The 22,644-nt window shown below is 41.5% G+C and overlaps 1 protein-coding gene across 1 annotated transcript; it reads right to left on the minus strand.

Annotated features, from left to right (window-relative positions):
• Positions 1 to 306: 306 nt before the first annotated feature.
• Positions 307 to 21,566, minus strand: PARVG (parvin gamma). The gene is made up of 13 exons (XM_068190607.1): positions 21,237 to 21,566; positions 16,355 to 16,456; positions 15,794 to 15,858; positions 12,842 to 12,944; positions 11,747 to 11,887; positions 11,227 to 11,342; positions 10,351 to 10,406; positions 9,446 to 9,468; positions 7,405 to 7,466; positions 7,229 to 7,297; positions 6,287 to 6,388; positions 2,736 to 2,808; positions 307 to 788 (listed from the first exon to the last, which is right to left on the minus strand). Exons 2-13 carry the CDS (start codon positions 16,431 to 16,433, stop codon positions 709 to 711), a joined length of 969 nt encoding a protein of 322 aa, XP_068046708.1. The 5' UTR covers positions 16,434 to 16,456; positions 21,237 to 21,566; the 3' UTR covers positions 307 to 708.
• Between the last annotated feature and the right edge of the window lie 1,078 nt (positions 21,567 to 22,644).

Consider the following 22,644-nt stretch of genomic DNA (forward strand, 5'->3'; position numbering starts at 1 on the left):
GTTTGGCACTAGCTTGGCAAGGAAATAAGGGTATCCTTCTACAGCTGTGCAGGAGAACCCCCTGTTCCTGCACAGTCTCACACCAGCATATTGTGCTGAGTGCCTTTTCCATATTCAAGCAAATGAGCACTGAAACATTTATAAAACACTTGGTAAGTTCACAGTTCATTTTTGCTACCTATTCATTTGGCATCCAATTCATATCCTCTTGTCCGACAGCACTGGCCTCCTCTCTAAAGCAGGTTTTGAACTTCAGGTGTGTCTCAGCCCTCCCACTCTCGTGGGTCTTTCTCCTGTCTAGTTTCCCAAATGATTTCCCAAAGCAGGAAAATGAGGAGGATGCAACAACTTTCAAATTCACCTTCAGGAGCAAAGAATGCAGGGCCCAGAATAAACACACATTTAATTTCTTTGCAGCACTGAGGGGGGGCTCAGAGAATACAGAAGGCAGGATCTGGAACAAGAGCTGCAGCCCTAGAATTACTCCAGCTGTGGACACACATTTACAGTTGCTCAGGCTATGTATGTGAAACCTTGCATGAACAATATATTTGCTATACAGTGTTAACATAGCAAGTGTCAAACACCAGTGAATGCCCAGAAGCAGTGGCAAACAGAGCTGGGAATTCAAAAACCACACCATGGTCTGCTAGGGACAAAAAAAAAAAAAAAAAAAAAAAAAGGCATCTCAAGTCTTGGCCTTGCTCTTCATGCTTCTTTGGTTCTATATTTGGAATACAAGCAATACAGAACTCGCATTATAGCCTTCGTATCTCCGTTCACAATATCTGTGGATACACAAACCAGAGACAACAAAACCAGATGGGAAGTATTAGCAGTCCCTGGAACAGGATGAGTCTGCACCTGCCAAAGACAGTCTCCCACATTTCCCCAGTTATAATGTGAACTTGGACAATGGAATTGCAAGAGGAAGTGAAATAGGAACTACAGAGGTAGAAACTAATAATTTGTTAAATTAACATGAAGAAAAGGGACTTCTGCTGCACTCTGTTGCTGGAAGACAAATAAAGGCAAATAATGCAGAGTAAGAAATTCACTAGCAAAGTAGATAATTTAATAGGGCTTTATATCTTATGGTTTTTATGATTATTCTGTGTCAGGAATTATTGTTTTTTGTTGTACACTTTTTTCATTGACACTTTATTTTTTTATTGTGATATTTCCATCATGTTTTGCTGCCATTTGATGCTCTGGTTTTTGCTGGTTTTTTGGTTTTGTTTTGTTTTCATTTTAATTTATTTTGAGCTTTTTTCTTCTTCTCTAGATAAACTGCTCTTTTATTTAAAAATTGCAGTGGAAGAGAGTAATGGATTCAGAGGGGTTTCTGTTCTTCTTATGGTGTTGTAAATCACTGGGAGAAAGACTAACAAAGAAACACTAGTAAAATGAATTCCTTGAAGAGTCTAAATAGTGTCATTCTAGCAAGGACTCATAAATAATATTCACTCAATAGCTGAGGATTTCCCCAGTGAAGGTAAAGGACTTGAGGATGTTGGCACCAGTATTTCTTATACTGATCAGCTCTGTGTTTGAGGCAGTGCAGAGCAGCCAGAGGGGAGGAAGGAAAGCACAGATTTATTTCTTTTCACACAAAAGGTGGATCTCAGTATGGAGACCTGAGCCCACACCCATTACTCTGTTAATGTTAACATAAATAAAAGGATCTTTAGCTTTCCAGGCTCCTAGCTCTGTGCAGCACAGCAAAAAGCCCACAGTTCGTGAATGTCCAGCATGCAAACTGCTGACATCATCAAAGCACTAGTGGGAAAAGGGAACAACAGGAAAAACAAAGGAAGCCCTAAATCCTCTCTTTCCCTTTCCATGATACCATGTGTTATGTCCCCAACACATGCACCCACTTTCAAATAACTAACAGGGAGCTAGAACTGGAATAATACTTTTTATTTTTAATAAAGATTTGACTTCCTTTTTCAGTCACAAGCTTGTAGAGGAATGCAAGGATTATGTGCCCTGTAAGAGGTCAGACTGCGACCACAGCACCACCCATTAATTAACCACATCCCTCCTCCCATCAAGAGCTGTCACCAAATTTTTCTGTGGAGAATTTTAATTGGAAGACTGGACTCATCCAAATGAAGCATGTTTGTTTGTTTTTGTGGTGGAGAAAGAAAGAGGAGCATGCATGTACATTGATTCAGTGATTCACTTGAATGAAGGAGATCAAAATTCAACTCCCAAGTCTGAACCAAGCATAACAGCAACTAAAAACCTGTGACTTTCATATTCAGGAGACTGACCCACCACTCTTCTGAGTTTGAATAGAGTGATCAGTGTTTCTGATTTTCCAGAGAAATTCTTCAAGGTATCTTCCCACAGAAACAAGCTTGCTTTTAATGCACTGAAAGTTTTTATGACACAGGAAAATAGCTTTGCCTCCAGCTCAGCTGCTGTAATTTCCCTAGGAGCTGTGACTGGTTTAAATTTTAACAAATACTGAATTACTAAACAGTTTAATTTTAGTGTAAAGTTACTAAACTTATAACAAACCAACTTTTTTAGTATAGAAATAATGATTTTTCAAAAAGAAGGTCTTATACCTCTACAGTTCATTTTGCATGAGTAGCTGTAGAGCAGCCATATAATGAAATGTGCCAGTGTAATTTCCAGAACCTGCTTCCTGCAATTACCCAAACTTTTGCTAAGCTAGGATATTAGCAATTCTATTCCAGGTAAGTTTGCATGTCATGACTCACCTTCAGAGTTCACAGGAAAATTCAGAAGGCCTCCATCTGCTAGCAACTCCAGTGCCAGGTTAACATTGTGGAGCTGTTAGAGAGATATTAATATAGTTGACAATATTTTCTAAACAACAGAAGATTTTAAAAAGTATTTCTCTAGTAGCTGAAGATGATTCAAAGGAATATTCATAAATATGTACTCATATTCCTCTCCTTAGTTTTGATGAAGTGCTCTTCAGAATTTTTACCAATTATCATATAAAATTAGATGCAAAATCCATCTCCAGCAAAACACATCCCATGAGGTGGGCAGAAGAATCCATTTATTTAAAAATAGACCTTGCATGTGAAAGACTTGTGTTAATGAGAGAAACAGTCTAGATTCCTAACTGGATCTAATGGATGCATGGAGTTTATTTCTGGGTATTTTTAAACAATGCCCACATGCTTTCCACACTTGGAACAAATGAAAAGGGGAAAGTTCTCTATATTTCCTTCAGAATTGCAAAGATCAGGTATGCTTGTTAGCTAGAAGGTTCTGCTGTACTTCTAAAATGTCTATTCACATTAATAGTAGTGATGATATCCTTAATAACACTCATCAGAAATTAAGCCCACATCTGTGAATCAAGACTGAGGGGTTTTTTTCTCATTTTTCCTCATTGCTTTTTATCTCCCTTCCCCATATAAAAGCAGCATCACACAAATAAACAGGAGTTGTAATCTATTTTTTAAAAGTAATATCCCCTTCTAACAGCTTAAGGGTAGTTGTTTAATTGGCTGGTAATTAGCAAATTCCCTTCCTCTAAAGGAGTAACAAGACCTGAATGAACTTCAGATTGTCTCTTCCTGCCTTCCCTGAGCTACTGGGCAATTTATCCTTTTGGAAGCTGCTGTTCCCTGTTATGTTATGACAATAAGCACAGAAGTCCCCCCTGCATAAGCCAAGCAAAACCCCTGTGCTCTGAAGTGAAGCAACATATTTATGTTTCACCTGGTTCTCTGGTTTACAAGTAACTGAGGCTGCCTGTTTGGATTCAGGTTTGTTTCCTTCCTCTGATGGTCAGCAGACAGGAGAGCTTAAGAACATGCAGTTCTACACAATTTGCTGATCGGAATTAATAAATCAAGTGTTTCCTTAGTGAACCAGCACAGGCTAAAAGGGCACATTTCTCTCCCTGTAATGCGTTGGGGATTTTCAAGGAATGGCAACGTGCGCATTTCAAAAAGCATCTTCAGACAGAAATACCAATAATTACCCAAGAAAGGGAAGCCTTGAAAATAAGATGCTTTGTCCAACTGTGCTTCCTGACTCAAAAGAGCTGGACAGTTTTCTAGAACTTACAACTGGACAGCAGCCAGGACATCTGAGGTGTTTCAGCTCTGGGCCTGTTTTGGCAAAAGAACCAAAATCACACAGTTTTGACAAGCACACGAGCCCTCTATCATCATCTTCTTCATCTCCTGACTGCACAGATATCACCCTAGTTTCAGCCTGAACTACTTTGTGATCGTATTCTTTGTCTCAGAAAACACACACCTTTCTACACTCACGAGCACCCAGAGGTGCACTTCTTTACAGTTACTTCTAAGTGATTTTTTTTGCAATAAACTCCCCAAAAAACCCTGCAGCAAACCTGCCCACATGCAGTGTTATATTTTTGCACCTCAAAATTGATCACCTCCTAAGTTTCTGTCATGAAATGGTTTTGGTTAGAAGGAACTGTAAGGTGGATGCACCACACCGATCCCAATAGTGCGTGTGGTTGTCACCATTCCAACAACAAATGAGATCTTTTAAATCCCAGCAGAGGCTACGTCTTTGTACTTTACTGCACCAATTAATGTCTAAAATGACAGGGAGTTAGAAAGCACAGGGGAATTGAAAGACACACTTTGTGTACAAATGACAGCTGAACTATGGCCGATCGATATTTTTAGTTGTCATCCCGCTTTTCATTTTGTAATGAGCATCAGAGGAGAAACAAATAGGAAATACCATTTTGGCAAAGTGTTCAACAGCAAGTCCAGTCCTTGGGAGTAACTTTGCTGAAATGAAATTACTACATTTTGTAATTGTACTGAAGCAGTACCCAACCTCATTCTATTCTTCTCTGATGCAAGTGACAGGCAGGGTAAGAAGTGGGAAGTCTGAGCTTTGATTTGTACCAGAATTTTAGGGCTATCTCATTTCCAGAAAGACATCTGTGAGGCTAGAATAGGGCTGAACCAAAAAGAAAATGGTTGTTTATGAAATTTAAATAAGAAAATAGTCAGTTTATTCCTCTGAATAAAGCTAATAGAAATGTTAAAAATTTCTGTCCAACTCAATGGGAACAGAACAAACAATTTTGAAAACTGAGTGGAAGAGAAAGGGAAGAAAAACACCTCTAAGGAAATGCTTTGATTATGTCTGATTTGACCCTTCAAAATATATTTTCCCTGTTTTTAGATTTAAAAAAAAAAAAAAACAGCACATTTTTTCCCTAATACTTGAAACAGTTATCAACTGACAGCAATGAAATTTTGACAACATTTGAACCTAGGTGTGAAACAATTGTGCTTTTAAACTTTCTGATGAAAAGCTCCATGGGAATATTTATTTGTTAATATAGGACCTCTGAGAATTTTTGTTACAAATAAATATTGCCCAGGGGCATTAACTCTGCCAAGGTTGGGAAAAAGATGAAAGCTTCATCTGCACGGGGAAGCCGTAATGCAAACCATGCCAGAGGAAAGATTTTCTTCTCTGGCAGCTCTCAAGCAAAAAGGATCTGACACATTTCACTTCCAGAGATTTGAGCACAAACCAGGAAAAATAGCTACAGTTTCAAGATTTTCAGAGCTACTCAGAGACCCAAATGAATAAAAGCCTACCCACACCAGAGACAATCTGAAAATACCTCAAATATCTCAAAATATATCAACATTCCAGACCTGTGTAGGAGGCAGCCCAGCACACACTTCCTTCTGGCTGGTGACAGCTTTTACTTTTAAAGCACAGATGAAATCTGCCTGGTAGTGGTGGAAAAAGGTGCCAAGCAGGTCTGGCTGAGTATGTTACAGCCCCCAGCCTCGGGGGAGGAAAGGATGTAAACTCTCAAGAGCTACCCAAACACAGAAAGGGCCTTCAAAATGTTCTGGCCATGTCTTGATTAAGGTTTATTTTTAGGGCAGCATAAAGAAACTCACAGGAATCCAGTTCTGCTATGCAAGATGTGTCATCCTCTTCAAACCCTGTTTGCAGGACAGACTGGTAGAAGAGAACACACCCATTCCCCAGCACACAGAGCCCTGGATTTCACCAGAAGGCTGCAGAAGCACGGCCATGCCAAACAAGTGCAAGTAACAGGTGTTTGCCTCCCATGAGATGCTAATTTTGAAGAGGACACCGACCTGTTCTGAGATATTTTGACAGCACCGAGCGCCTGTGTTGGCACTGCCCCAAACCCCTCTCCTGCAAACACTGTGGGCATGGGACTTCACACACAGCAGCAGCAGTGGAAGCAAGAGGCAGAACACACAGTTTGATGGCTCAAGCTCTAAATAATTACAGAAAAACCTACCATCTCCATGGTGCTGGTTGGAGTCAGGAAGAAATTCCTTAAATTCAGAAAGTAACCCTCTAGTTGTCCAATTAGGAGAAGTAAGATAACCCCATCTGAAAACTAGATAAGAATTACCTGAAAATTATTTGGCTTTAGTAAACTATTTCAGTAAATGCCATTCTAGCAATAAAGGAATTTAAATGTTACTCAGGTAAGCAGACAGTCTAATGACTCAGCTCCCTCAACCTCTTCCACAGTGAACTTCATATTTAGTTAGATAAGGCTCCCAAATTCATATTTGTGAAAATACAACCTTGTAAAAGGACAGCTATTGAAACAAACTATTCCAAATAGGAAAACACTTCAGATGAGCACATATAAGTAACTATAAACAATGGAAAATTGTGCCTAGTTATGTATGACAAAACACTTGAAAACCTTCTTTTCTTACAGTTGCCCAGTGGAAAAATCCAGGAGAGCACCTTGTTCAACAGAGCCAGGGTGCTCAGCCAAAATTCTCTGGCAATTTTATATTCTAAGGAAGCTCTACATTCAGAGGATGAGACTTTGAAATGTGATGAAAATAAGGCCTTCATACCATGAAGCAAATGCAGCATCAACAATCACTAAATACAGCAATCAACTTGGCTTTCCTTTTAATGTTCAGGACACCTTTATTTCCATCCTGACAAAGAAAGCACCCTTAGGACTTGGGCAAACTCTGAAAATTACTCCCTGTAGCATTACAAGGGCAGCATTCAATACAAAGGCTATATTTTTGCATTAATTATTAGCTTCAGAAACTTCAGAGACCAAAGCTTGATATCTTAACTTAAAACTGGAAATCATCATGTTGCCAAATTTCAAATTACTGTAATAAAAAGGAGAATTCCTAATGGTGAGAAGAAATACCCCAATGGCTGACAAAACATGGGTAACATGAAGCCTGGAGCATGCTACCTGAGATTCGATGTCTTTCACATTTAATCCTAATTTTCCAACATGCTGGTCAACAAATTGCAAAAGTGCCTAAAGAAAAAAAGAAAGGGAAGAAAAGGGAGAAAGGAAAAAAATAACTTTTTCAGTATTTAAGCTCAGCCTAACAGATTTTGATGTCTACTAAAAAAGTAAATTACCTTTTTTACAGCACCCAGTTTATCTGGAGCACAGCTAAATAATTCATCAAAGGCATCATCTTCTGTATCAAAACAACATTAATTGGTTTCATTTTTAATAACTGAGAGATCAGAGCTTTAATGTGGCTACAGAAGGAGAAAGGTATTTGCAACTTACAGTCCAAGGAGGAAAAAAGTAACAGGGATGCAGAGAAAGATGCTGCTTTTATATTTATCAGAGGACAGGATGACAGGCTTCCCTTCAGCCTGACCACATCAGAGAAAATTATTTACTTCATTCAGCTCTGTAATTTTCACCTGCAGAGCTTCTCAGTTTGTGCTGCCACCAGTCTGAACACTGGCTACGTTTCACATCACCACAGTTTATCACTTTTCATTTAGGTTTTTTTTAACCCTGAACCTCTGGGATAAAATGCAGGGAGCAGAAGAGCTGTATGTTTTACTGTTCTCCTCAAACAGAAATGTCAGTTACACCAAATTTGGAGCAAAAAACCCAGCCTCCTTCCTTCAAAAAACCACAAGCAAGATATGGAGAAGCTGCCCTTCCTCTGAAAACTCAGAGACCTTCAAACCAGCCAGTTCTGCCACCCAGTTTAAAGTGGACAAGGAGCTGGTGCCAGCAGAGCTGTGCCCAAGAACTAGCAGAAGTCTAAAATTTCCAAGGAAATGAGATCCATTCTAGCAATAAAGAGAAAATAAATGAGTCCCACCCTCACCTCCCTTTTCTACCCAGATGCAGCAAAGGCAGGATCCATCTCCTCACCCAGCCACAACCCAGCCCTGGTTCAAGCATGAGCAAAATATTTGAAACACCCCAAGCAACGACAGGCACTCTGGCAGCTCAATTCAATGGAGAACCAGCTTCTACAGCACAGGAAAGCAAAGGCAGCCTTGCTTAAGGGAAATTCCTCCCAAAAGACAGTGACAGAGAAGGCTCCTTTGTGAAAGGGATTCCTCGGGTTTCTCTGTTCTGCCTGTTTGAGGGTTGCTGCGGGAGCAGTGTCAGGGAATAGGAGAATCCATCAAACAAATCAGAGAGAGCCCTCTTCTGGAGCCACGCTTTGGGATTTCTCTCTTTGCTAAGAAAGCTGTGTCAAAAATAGAGCATCTTGAAGAGTGAATTGCAGATTTCTCTTCCCAGCAGAATCAGCCCACTACAAGAAACACCTGATTATGGGTTGGGTTTTTTTTTTTTTTTTCTTCCTTTTTTTTTTCCTAATTTTTTTTCTTTTTTTTCTTTTTTTTTTTTTTTTTTTTTTAGTTTGGGGCAGAGGGTGAGAGTTGAAGTTTTTTCACAATCTCAGCCCACACTATAGAACACTCAGTGGAATAAGTGATAAATAGATATTAAACTATATAGTTTGCACCTCTGCAAAGGATGAAGATACCAAAATAAAGGACACAGCAGAGAATTCAAACGGTTGCCTTGGTTCTCTGTGTGCTCCTTTGCAGCAGGGAAGAGCAGGTCACACTGAACCCAGACCTTCTGCAGGCTTTTCACATGGGGACATTTTTCACCTCAAGTGTTTCCCAGCCCTCAAAAGCCCTAAGGGTAAAAGCTCTGGGGATTTTGTTTGACTGAGCTGCCATTCACGACCCAGTACCAGTGGATTTCAAAATCTCATTTGCAAACTGTGGGAAGAAGACTACAAAAACCGGCAGCAACGAGAAGCACAGCTCTGAAGCCTTTATAAATAGTTCCAATGGTGAACACGGTCCGTGCACAAATCCAAGCTGGCATTTTGCCCCCCGCCAGATTTCTTTTTTGGGTCATCAACCCAAAAAATTCATGCTCTGTCTCCCCTCCCATCTGTTGCCTGTAGCCCACAGGCAAAGTGACCACCCATTTTCCAAGCTGTATTCTGTTGGTATGATCAGGCATTAACAGAAGACTTTTGGAGTAAAACACTAGGAAAAAATCCATTCGTCTCCATTAACTTTAGTGGGAGCGTACTGATTTTATCATGGGGTAAAAATGGATCAGGACATGGTGTATAAAAGCACATAATGAAACACTGAACTTGGCAATGCCAGCACTTACTTGACTGCGCTTCTATATTCTCTCTGGAAGTGCAATAAGAAGCAAGAATTAGAAAAATGATTCAGCAGAGCTGATCTTATTCATAAGCTTTGCTTATCTGCTATCCTGTAAAGCAGGAGATGGAGCCCAAAGTGGCATTACCTTTATGTCAGAGTGACTTTCCAACAGACATTTTTAAGTAGATTGTATATCTGTGTAGGGTCTTGGAAGCATATGAGATTTTAACTGGCCCACACACCAGTGAACATTTATTTTTACAAGCACAATCCTCAATATCCTCTTCCAATAAGCTGCTCATGATATTAGAGCTTGAATATGTTTTGGTATATAAAAAATGATAGTAGGAAAATCTGTTTCTAGTTCTTAGAATGGCGTGCATTTTTTTTGGTATATAAATTGTATCCAACTAAACTCCTTTAAGAATGACAGTACCTCACACACTCAGCTAAAACATTTCTTTCACAGTAAAGTAAGAAAAGAACTGCCTCCTTTCTCTTTATTTAAAAACAAAACAGCAGCAAATTTAAAGTAGATTTAAACCTTTGTGGATTTAGAAAATTTCCAGTTTAGTCTGGCACAGGTAAATTTACAGTACTGGAATTTTGTTACTATATTTGCTATGAAATTCCATGGCAATAACAGATGCTACACTTAAGGAATAATCATGCATATTGTTTTATATATAGAATAAATAAAGGTATTGCACCATAAAGCCAAAGAGGAAGAGAGGAATTAAAAAAAAAAAAAAAAGGGAAGAAATCAGAGAAACAACTCACATGCATATGTATGCCTGGGCTTACACCTTTTTCATCATCATGATCCCAGCTACTTTTTGTAAAGGGGAACACACCCACAACGTTTCTTTTCTGATTGACAGTGTAAAAACCAGATATACCCCCTCTTACTTGTTTTCTGTGATATATTCCACCGCATTTGATGTTTTTAATCCTCTGGAGGTGGTCTGTTGAAAGGACAATAAACAATGTTGGGTTTGACACACCAAAAAAAAATTCCATAAACAAGCTTTCATGACCTGTTTGCTGCCTTAAATAATTATCAGAGGGCATTTATTCAAAAACTCCAGTACAATTAGTACAGGTACTTTGAGAGATTTCTGCTTCCTTCTGCTCTCTTCAGTCTCCAACAGGAAATCTCTTACTTCACCATCAGAGGAAGTCCTTGGTGTTTGCTGCTCTTCCCTTTCAGGCAGTGAAAAACATTCTGTGTTTACATACATTGGTGGTGCTAATTTTTGCAATTATATCCCAAATTGTAGGATATTCAATATTCTCCTACAGTCTCAGAATTGACTTTAAGAAACAAAATAGAGGAAGAAAGCATGTAGATATCTGCTTGTAGAGAAAAATACCAAAATGTAACCCCAATGGAAGGGGAGTAAAAACTCCCATCACCTAAAAAAAGAAATATTCAGCATTAAAAACCTTCATGATTTATGAATACAATCTTCTATTTTAAAATATTTAGGAGACAGTAACACTAGAATTTCTTCTTTACAGAGATCAACATCTGCTTTCAGTTTGGACCATTCCCTTGTTTGGCTGAGGAAGAAAAACAGCATTGTGCTTTGCCCCTTTTAAAGACAGAGTATCCAAACTGAAAACTCAATCTAACCCAACAAACTCAGAAACTGAAAGGTGTGGTTCACAGGAAATACGAGTGTCTCTTTCACAGCTGCACACACATTGCTCCTAATTCTAAGCAGGTTAGCCTTGTGAAAGGACTCTAGAATCTACTGTAACAAATTCTGGAACTACAGATACCTCGATGGTGATTGTCTCCACTTGAACATTTGGAGGCAGAGCCAGGGTGGGTTCAAAGTGCTTTGCTATTGCAACCAGAAGATGCAGTGTGCTCAGTAAGTCCTTTGCCAAGATAGCTGTTGAGTGTAAAGGAAGAAAACAATGCTCAGTGTGCAAAACATGTGAACTTCCCTCCAACATCATGAATTCTCCCTGTGCAGAGAACCCCAACGTCACAGAGGGCCATAACACAGGTGGGACACCAGACTGGGATTTATATAATATCAAAATTTAGCAATAGCACAGCTTAAAAGTGAGACATACAGGGATGCTGAGGGCTCTTAAGTGATTTACAAGCCACACACTTACAGGAGGCAGACCCAGGCGGGGTCAGATATTTCTGTCTCACTTTTGATTCAACTAGTAGTTGAAAACAGGTTTTAATTTAATTACTGTTCTGGCAGCACACTGCCTCACAGCAGCCTTATAGCACAGGAAGGCTGTGATGGAAAATTTTCCCCAATTTCACTTCTGCACCTACATTCCACACTCCATTTCAGCTGACTTTCTTCCAGTTGCAAACACTTGGCCACAACTTCCAGAATCACAGAGAGTTTCTGTCGCTGTTTCTTTTCTGTCAGTGCAATCTTCTCAACATCCAGCTTGAGAGATCCTAAGTTTTCTTTTACAGAGGGTTAATAGGAAGAAGGATGTATTTTAACATCATTGTAGGGGGAAAAAAACAATTAGAAACATAAAATGACAGCAAAGCACACAAAGTCCTGTTTTAAATGTACAATATCATTTAAGAGCTCTGCAAAAGGGAGAGGACTCAAGTCACTCCTTGTAGCATCATCCCCCAGCCCTAGCTCTTCCCATTTCTTCTACAGAAATCCAAAGAGTGAATTTTCCTGTAGATAATGTACAAAGTTGATATCAACTCATATATAGAAGAAATCTATGCTCATTGCTCAGGCAAGTAAACTATGAAAATCAGCCAGTCCTGCTCATGCTGCTGCTCTCAGCCTAGGTGGAAAGGAGATAGATTTAAAAGACATCCCCAAAGAGAGTGAAAAGGGAAAGAAAAATGTAGTAGGGACAGGAGAGATGGAGAAATAGAAATAGATAACTGGCTGCTCCAGGAGGTCACATCTTTATACAAGCACCACATAGTGCCAAAAGCCTCTTAGATTTTTACCAGTTCCAAACAAGAACAGTTCTTTGGATGTAGAGCTTCTAAATTTTTCTTCTTTTTTTTTTTTTTTAAGGCAGGAAGACATATGCAGTATTAAGCACAGACAGTGCTGATTCCATCCAGTATTTCTGGTAGCACCACAAGCCACCTTTGTGTTCCTGGTTTATGAAACTCTCCTTCATTTCAGAAGCACTGAATTTCACACTTCATAGTTAACATTTTCATTACGTCAATTGCAGGTATTAAGAATTTCTTAGAAGTAAAATAACCATGTGAAAAAATAGTGGGAATTTGTTCAGAATTGTGATTATCACAGCTGGCCCCCAGTGCAGTGAGAAGTGATGACAGGTCCCTGCTACCATGATTCCTGAGGTTTATTCTCTGATTGGAAAGTTCCTCCATGAGATGTCTGCAATAACTAAACTCAAAGGAGCAGCTCACCGAGGAGATGATGAAGTACCAGCCCATCATACAGGTCTTCCTCCAGACTTTTAACTACTATATGTTCTTCTCTCAGAGTTCTGTTGATCCACTCAGTCAGGAACTGCAGGGGGAAACAAAGCAATTATAATCCTGTTGTTCACACAGCACAGCACTCAGGGCTATATTCTGTTTCACCTCTCTCTTCAGCCCCTTATCTCAGATCTTGGTTTGCTTTCAATCTCCACTTCCTTTGTGGTTTTTGGTTGGTTGTTTTTTTTTTTTTTTTTTTTTTGAAGGGTTAGTTTTCCCTAATTTTCAGGTGAGACAGACATCTTGCTACTTATATTCCAAGGAATTATGTTATACAGCTGGGAAAAGAGACCCTCTTCCCACTTCCACCAGGGAAAAGCCTGCACAGTACACTTCCCATCCCCTGCCTTCATCCCACATCACAGAATTCACACAAATTCAACTGCCAGGCAGTTGGTAAGAAAAGAGGCTTGGCTCATTCTGTGGGTAGTTTCTTGTACTCATCCACACTACTAGCACTCCTCCCTCTCATCTCCTGGTTTTGTGTTCTTTTTCTTTCTACAGTATTGTACCACTCAATCCCCAAATACCTCCTTGGAACTTTCTTACGTGGCAGTCCTCCCACTGGCCTTCTAATATCCTTCCTGCCTTTGCAAAGGGGAAGCTGCTCAGGAAGCCAAGGTCTGGCTACAGAAGGAGAGGAACCACATGTGCTCCTAGATGGGAGAACAAAGCAGTTCCTCAGTGCTTCTCCAAGCATGTGTTTTATCCACATGTGTTGAGGGAAAGGGAAGATGACCTGGTGAAGCAGAACAGAAAAGCAGTAGCCCCAGCTGGCTGCTAACATGAACATCCCTCTTGTAAGAGGGAAGGGTATTGCTTTTATTGCTGTGATTGTTATGAGTGAGTGTCTGGAGTGGATTATATCCTTCTCACTTGCTGTAAACAGAGGAGAAAATTCATACCAGATTCCTGTAAGCTCGCCAACATTAACAAAAATGTAAGAAGGGTTTGAAAAGAAAAGTCTCTGAGAAGTTTGAAACGGCACAAGAAATAAAAAAGCCTGAACTGGGAAGCTGTCAAACTGTAAAATGCATCCTCAGCTAAGAAGTAACAAGAGCAGAAAGCTGTGCTCTTCAGCTGATGCTTGGTGACACTTTGGATGTGCGAGGGGTGCAGAGCAGAACCCCAAACACAAGAGTCCAGCCAGAGGGAAGTCAGAAAAGCAGCAAGCACTGCTGAGCATTGACCCATGGCATCCCTCCTGTGCTCTCCCAGCTCGACACAGCCACATCACAGCCTGCAGCTCACGCAGTTCTGCTTTCTGCCCAGTTGTGGGGGCCCCACTCAGCTGCAGAGCAAAGTCTCATGTCTAAAAATGAGCAAACATGGAAAGTAGAAAAGAAATACTTTGTGAAGTTTGCTGCTGGCTTCTGAATGTAACCAGCTCCTATTTTACATGCAGATGGATATTTATAGCAACTACAGGGAGCCATTTCATATTTCTCAGTTCTCCAAAGCCACCTCAAAATGGAAATGCAGTGAAAGTCTCTCTCCCCAGTGAGTTTCTTTGCTTCCCTTGTTCTTCCCTTGAAGATTCCTCTCTGTCCCTGTCTCCATCCCAAATGTTTCTCTAGAGAAGCCATCAAATCTTTAGATTAAGAAGGCAATCAAGGGGCATTGATGGGAGCCCAGAGGACTTGGTCTCCCTCAGGACACAATTTCCATCTCTTCATCACCCAAAGAAAAGACATTAGACAGTGAGGAACATCATTTCAGGAATCTCTAACAGGAAATGGATTAAGCACTGAAGCTCACAGAAATTTTCATAACTGAGGAAAACACTTCATTTTTGGCAATCTCAAAATAACAAATCCAGTCTTTCTGTAGACAACATAATTGCATTTTGCAACACTCCTTTTCAGACTTTCCCTTTTCTATAAAAACATAATGAAAACCTGACATAAAATATTTTTGATCAAATGTGTATGAATACCTAATATAGAAACATGCCTACCTATATGTTTATAAATGCTACAAAATACAAGCAACAGCACATATCTTAAGCTGCTTCTCAAAATATTTAAAACAATTTCAGCACCTCTATAATGCAAGGAGTGCTGGTCTCATGAGACACATGCAACTTTTCTTCCAGGAAGTTTCATTACGTGATCTGTGCCATTAGAGAAATTGAAACACTGATTGAACGCACTGGGGAGACTTTCAAAATTAGATGGAAATAAAGTACTTGCCTGTGGAACAGGACTCATCCTTCACAGTTACCTCAAGAAGGCCATGTACCGTACAACAGTAGAAAGCTTTCATCCCGAATTCCTGGTGACTTGCACTCTCTTCTTCCCATCCCCCTCTGCTCTCTGCTAACCTTGCCAGCTGAGCCAGCTGCTGGTGAAGGCTGCTGCAAATCAGTAGAGCAATCCTAAAAGCTACCACAGGATCAGTGCAGCAAACCTGCACCGTATCTCTCCTTAGTCACAGCAAATGCTGACATGGGTCTCCTTGTGGTCCCAGCCTGGGGTTTTGGCTGGATTCTCGTAGCTGTTTTGTTACCATCACAATGAAAGAGCAACTGGGTGCTTCTGATGTGGCTTGCCCACACAGCCCAGGTTAGGAGAGGTGTCACATCAGAAGCCACTCAGGCTTAAATCTGCACTCCGCACCCAGCAGTGCTCATTGCATTGGAATCTTGATCCTGTATGGCCCCAGCCTCCCTGACGCTGTGCTGGAGCAAAAACTTGTTTGGCTTCACTTGTCTGGAGCCCAAACACCAAAAGAAGAGCTCATTCCCATCTGTAGAGAGTGCGGGACTGGGGTCAGAGAGCTGGGCAATTTATAGGGCCAAAAGAAGTTAAAGAACCAGGTTTCTTGTTTCCTTTAGCACAGCTCGAGGTGAGGGTTAAACTATGCAATAGAAAGTGGTACCAGTTTCAACTCTTCCAGTTTGGGGTTGTTGCTTGAGGTTGGTTTTATGCGTTTCCTCTTCTCGCCTGTGATAGGAAGCAAACAAGATCCATCACAGTTACCAGATATGACTAAAGCAAGTGTGCAGCTAAATCTGCTATTGGTTTGATATTCCCAATATGGCTAACTGCCCAATGTAGAAATATTTATTTTTCATTTTAACCAATTCCTTATGAGCAAGAAACTGGTGTAGCAGACTACTAAGTCTGCTGTTGGAAATTATGCTTCAGTGTACTTCAAATGAGTAAGATCTAGATGGACAATTTTAGAAAGAGGAAAACACACTTTGTCAGATCCACATGTATGAAACTTAAATTTCAGTTAAAGAACCAGCTGGACTTTTTGTTGCTTCTTCATGATCTGCCCCCAAAGAGTCAGCAGCCAAATTGCACGCACTCATTTCTAATGCAGCCATGGGATCACTGCTGAAAAATATAGAAATCATTTGTACAGCACATTTTCTGTTTGATCCTTTAGGTGGTTATTTGGCCTTTTTTCTGTCCTGGTTCATAAAGCACATACCGTTAGCGATGACATCCTCAGTTAGGAATCGATCAAGTGTAAAAGGCTGTGTAAATGCATTTAAAAAGTCTGGATCCATTGTCTTTAACCACTCCTGGTAAACTGGTAAAAAACATTGGGGGGAGGGGAACATGAGTAAAGGCATCTAAAGATCAAAATTAGTGCTAAGAAAACAAAAACTGAAGGGGTTTGCTTATCATCTACTATTTCATCACTAGCTGCTTTTAAAAAATATGAAAATATATTTAAATGTGTGCAAAGAAAAAAAAAAGTTTAAAACCATTTTCATTTTTTTGTGTTAATCATCAAAATGTAGGAAAAAAATTACCTGAAGACCTGAACTAAAACTTGCTTTAATTACATCTAATTTTATTTTCCCTGTATTAGATAAGTAAAACCCTATTTCAATTGAAGTGAAAAAGAAGGTTTCAGTCTCTAGGTATTAATGGATATGTGCTAGAAAATATAAAAATTACTGATATTTAAGGAGTATTAAATCAAGAACCCAGTAGCTAAATTACTGAGACAAGTTACTAAATATAAGCGGCTTCCTTTATTGGTCCAACTGGTACAGATATGGAGAGACAAGGACAGCTATTGGCATCTGAATAGTCTCTTTAACAAATTCTAGTATGGAGTCATAGAGTCAGTCAGATTGGAAAAAACCTCTGAGATCATTGAGTCCCATCTGCTCACCCACAACTAATGCTCCCAAGTGCCACATCTGCATTGCTTTTGCATCTCTCCAGGGATGGTAACTCCAACACTTCCTTCTCTGGGCAGCCCCTTCCAATGCCTGAGCACCCTTTCCATGAAGAAATTCCTCCTGATGTACAACCTGAACTCCCCTGGTGCAGCTGGAGGCCGTTTCCTCTTGTCCTGCCCCTGTTCCCTGGGAGCAGAGCCCGATCCCCCCGGCTGTCCCCTCTTGTCAGGAGTTGTGCAGAGCCAGAAGGTCCCCCCTGAGCCTCCTTTTCTCCAGGCTGAGCCCCCTCAGCTCCCTCAGCCCCTCCTGGTGCTTCAGCCCCTTCCCCAGCTCCGTTCCCTTCTCTGGACACGCTCCAGCCCCTCCATGTCTTTCTTGTCCTGAGGTTCCCAGCAGTGCCCCAGGATCTGAGGTGTGGCCCCAGCAGTGCCAGCACAGGGGACAGTCACGGCCCTGGCCCTGCTGCCACCCCATGGCTGGCACAGCCCAGGTGACATTGGCCTCCTGCCCCCCTGGGCACACCTGGCTCCTGTCCAGCCGCTGTCCCCAGCACCCCCAGGGCCTTTCCCAGCTTCCCAGCCCCTCTGCCCAGCCTGGAGCTGCAGGGGCTTGGTGTGAGCCAAGGCAGGACCGGGCCCTTGGCCGTGTTGAGCCTCAGAGCACTGGCCTGGGCCCATGGATCCAGCCTGTCCAGATCCCTCTGCAGAGCCTTCCTGCCCCCCAGCAGATCCACACTGCCACCCCGCTGGCTGCTGTCCATGAACTGACTGGGTGTGCCCTCGATCCCCTTGTCCAGATCATCAATAAAGACATGAAACAGGACTGGCCCCAGTGCTGAGCCCTGAGTCCTTGGGACTGTTCACCATCTGGATTTGACTCCATTCCCCACCGCCCCCTGGGCCCAGCCGTCCAGACATGCAAGAACCAAAATGGTTCTTCATAAACTAAATGCACATTGATTTAAGTGCCAGAAATCAGAATTACAAACTGCAACTGTACTGTGGCCTGCAGAGGTGGAAGAAATTATAGGAGGATGAGGGCTATAGACACTTAGAGCAAACTATGGTCCTAGCATGAGTAAGAGAACTCATCCTTCCCAACAGTCTCTGGAAGTCAGAGCAGAACAGATGTGATGACCAGGAAGACTTTTACTGCTGGGCCACTGTAGAAGAGGGGGTGCTGACTGTTTTTGTGCTGTTTTTTTAACAGAAAATGAAATGCTGCATATTAGAGGTTCCCTCAGGAGAGTTCTCCCACTCTCTACCAAGGGTGCCCACACTGGGAGCCCTAAGGCTTCCTGTGAAATGAGTGGGAATGGCACTTTTAAAAAAACAATCCAGAGCTTTTAAATGAGTGGCTAATCCTAGTTTTAGGAATGGAGTCCCCTCCAATTCTGATACCAGAGACAGCCTTGGCTGGTGCTGCAGGTGCCTGAAGTGAGATGCTCCCACCACCCAGAAAGGCACCTGCTGAAAATGCTGTGGCACAGAACATCTCCAAAGTGACATTTCTCTCCTTAATAGCTTTATACACCAAACAACACAGTGCTGCTATGAAGACTTTTACATATTTCTTACAGACTCCAGTCAGTGTGTTATGAACATGTATTTTAACACATATTTTGCCAAAGCTGAGCAAAACAGCAATTGGATGCTTTTGCACATCAATCTGGTAAAACAAATTGATACAAAATTGTCAGCAAGGCACTAGGAGAAAGGGTCACAAGAGAATTCATTTCATTATGGTGGTGGTAAAACTGAATGCTATCTGTAAAAAGGTGCTTGATAAAAAAAGATAGGAGAAATTGACTGATGTAGTGCCTGAGGAACAACTGAACTGTGTGAGATAAGACTGCCCAGATGAAATTAACTGAGAGAAGTTAATTAACATGGAGCAACCCCAAGGACAATTTACTTTTAAATTAGGTTTCTGACAGCTGTGATGCCTTGGGGAAGTCCAGCTTGTAACAGAAATGGTCTGTGTAAACCACAACTTACTCTCACTCAGCTTTGCAGTATTCAACTTGTGTATCTCTCACTTCCTTCAACTATCAAAGTGGTGTGTGCTGCCTGCCAAACCCCCCGTCTCTTTTTGGTCAAGGAACTTGAACATCAGAAGCCACTCTAAAATTTGGAAACCTGTAAGGAAAGGCTTGAAGTTCAGAATTTGCAATAAGGTAGCATAATACCCTCAGTTCTGTATGTCAGTCAGAGTTAAAATTGCTACCCAGGGTAAGATTAACTTGCCTGGTATCCAGTCCCCCACTTTCAGCACCTTAGGGAAAAAAAAACAGAACCCCAAAGTCTATAAGCAGTGCAAGGATATATAGACACTTCCCCAAAACACTTTAAGTCTGCAGTTCAGCCTTGCTAAAGCAAAGCTGGGGGCCTGGTCACTGGGAGCTATCAACACATTTACACCCCATGGACTCCTCACTCACCCCTTGAACGTGTGTCTCTCTCACCCCTCAGCAGTGAGGAGGTGCAGTTTACATCACCTGAAGCTCCATCTCCTGTTTCTTGCTCTGACCCACCAGCTTCCCCTGAAGGCACCAGGCAAAGGCCAACTGATCCACATTTTTCACACCAATGTGTTAATGCTCAGTGTCAATCCTGCCCTACTGCCCCAAAGCCTCCATGTCCATCTCTTCCCAAAACTGAGAAAAAACAGCCTACAGTTACTCTTCCCTGGAAAATCAGCTGCTCATCCTCAGTGCTGTTTTCTGAGCTTCCCCCAGCACGATCACAGCCTTTTGGAAGTGCAGGAACCAGACCTGCCCAGATTTAGAAAGGTGCACTGCAGCATTCACAGTGGTCTCTGCTCCTCTCCTCCTAAGTCCTGATTGTTTTTTTCTTCACTGCTGACCCTTTATTGGGAATTATCTATTAGATCTCCAAGATCTTATTCCTACATAGCAACACACCATTGAGAGCCCATAATTTATTGTATTTCAGCTCATATTTATCAGTATTGATTTCCCACAGGCATTTCAGAGTCTGAGAACGGCAGTTCTCCAGCATTTAATAGACTCATTGCTTATTACTCATAATTAGCATTCACAAGCTGTCCTTCATGTGGCTGTGCAGCGTATTGGTGAGGCTTGGTCCCAGGCAACAGCCTTTCAGAGAATAACATACTGCAGAAACAACATAAAATGGAACATGCCAGGGTTGGGACTCCTCCTTGGGTGAGCTCTTTAATGAGAAACAGGAAAGGTCAGAAGAGTTGGTTCTCACATACAAATTTCCATATTTGCTGCAAGCAGCCCCTGGCACCCATCAGTTAAAATTTGCTGCTCAGAGCTGTGACTGACATCCTGGTTTTCCAGCCCCTATTCTCCTGCACGAGTTTTTTTTATCAGTACTTGGAATACATTGTAAGAGACAACTGCTTGAATACTGACTGTACAGGCATTTCATTATGGCATCTTTAAATGAAATAGATTCTTAATTATGGGCAATTCAAAGAAAATGCCATTCTCTGAACAAAATGCTCATTCTCTGAGAATGCTATGGATGTACAGGCTTTGCTTTAAACCCAAGGGATGTTTGATTTCTTGTGTGCCACCTGCAGTGGCTGCCAAGAAAGTTCTTAGATCAGGAGCTAGGCTACTGCACAAACTCACAATGTCACAGCTCCTGATAAACAACTAATTCTCAGGGTCACTTTTCCTCCATGAGTCTTCACAGGGTCTGGCTCCCAGATATCCCCAAGGCACCACAAAAAGCACTAATGGGGGATCTCTGGCTTACAAATCAGCTGTAGAATATTCACAAGGCACTTTCCAATGCTACCAAGCTATTTCACCTGTTTCATTTCCCATTTGAAAAGGAAAAAAGCCCTACTCTGCCTAGCTCAAACACATTTCCTAAGTAGATCACACAAAGGAGGAGAAAAAACCCAAATGGGAATGCTAATAACATTATTTCCACCTTTGGGAAACTAGAATTAGAAAATAAGTAAGAAAAAAAAAAAAAGAATGCACATTTTGCACCCAGTTTAAAACTTACTTTCACTTCCCTGTGTAGTGCCACTTTCCAGGAGCCATCTTTGCTCATAAGCATCAGAAGAGATGTTATCTTAGTATGAACAATCCACACAGACCCAGAAAATCTTCCAGTTAAGAACACTAATTATGAAAAAAGCACCCAAAGGAGTCCCATTTTCCAAACTTACTATTCTCTCCTTCAGTAACTCTCCAGAAGCTCTTCCAAGACCTTGTCCCAACAGTCAGGATGCAATTTCAGGGAGAGGGCTGAGCCCAGGCTCACAGGTCTCCCATGCAGGGCAGCACAAAGCACACAAAGGGGAAGTCTCGCCGCAGTGCTCCGCTCTTAAAAACGAAACCATGGTCCCATCCGGAACTGAATTGTCTGTGTGCTGGTCCCTGCTGCAGAGACTGAAATAAACAGGAACACAAGTGCAGGAAACATGCAGCCCTGCAACTCCTGAAGCACCAGAAAATATTCAAAAGGTATGATATTTCTTGGATGGCATTGCCCAGCGTGAGTGGGCTGCTCTGCCTCTGGGCTGACTCACAGAGCACTTTTGCTTTGTATGTAATAAAAAACTAGCCAAGAGTAGACAACATCATGTTCCAATACATCTTTTCCTCACGCTCCTTCAAGTATTTTATAAAGCCAATCAGGACCACTCTACCTACCTGGCAGAAGGAGAAACCGAGAAAATTAATTCCTTTGTCCTTAGAGAGGAAGTTAGCCACAGCAGGGCCCAAAACCCTGATGTGAGACAAGAGTTATCTCCAGCAGGCAGTGCTGCTACTCTTCCTCCCCTTTCACATCACTGATTAAAGAGGAAGAGCTCCCTACAGAAACCACCTTCCCTGGACATTTTTTCCAGGTGTGAGTTGCATTTATTAACACATTTATTTTCCTCCAAAACCTGATGCAGTGATCAGTGCATGGAGTATCCAGACTTCTGTAGAACAGCAGTAGTCAATCCTGTATGACCTGCATTTGATTTCATGCCTATGATGCCAAAAGATTTTTGGTTTTTATACATTTTTCATGTATTTTTAGCTTTGCAGACTGTTAATACATGGTTATATAGTTCGTAGAATTTCCCTACCCTTTCTCTTAGATTTTAGAGAAATAAGCAAACTCTTAACATTCCTGAAATTCTGTTGGGTCTCATTCTCAAGAAGAGAGCCTCTAACAAGGACATTTTGTTTTGCAACCAGAATCTGAGGAGACATCACAAGAAAATAGGGCAAAGTCCCTGGACCAGCTCCAAGGGGCTGACCCATGGTGGGTGTTCCCGTACGTTCTCAAAGCACATCTCATGCACACACCCCCACCACAAACACCTGGCCCCCAAATGAAAATAGCCACTGAAGAACAATTCAAGGATTCAACAGCAATAACAAGTTCTGATAACGCATTTTCCTGCTTCTCCACATGGCCCTGCTGTATTGGTGAGCCACTCTACACTCTCTGCACACCAGAGCAAAGGGAAGCTCACCATTCATAAGTCCTTCCCACAGGTTTTTCCATGGAGAAAAAAAAAAAAAAAGTAGAAAACATAGTGATCATTATTTGTTTATTTGAATAAATAGTACAACTGT

The sequence above is a fragment of the Anomalospiza imberbis genome, chromosome 5, assembly GCF_031753505.1.
Source record: "Anomalospiza imberbis isolate Cuckoo-Finch-1a 21T00152 chromosome 5, ASM3175350v1, whole genome shotgun sequence".
NCBI classification, from domain to species: Eukaryota; Metazoa; Chordata; class Aves; order Passeriformes; family Viduidae; genus Anomalospiza; species Anomalospiza imberbis.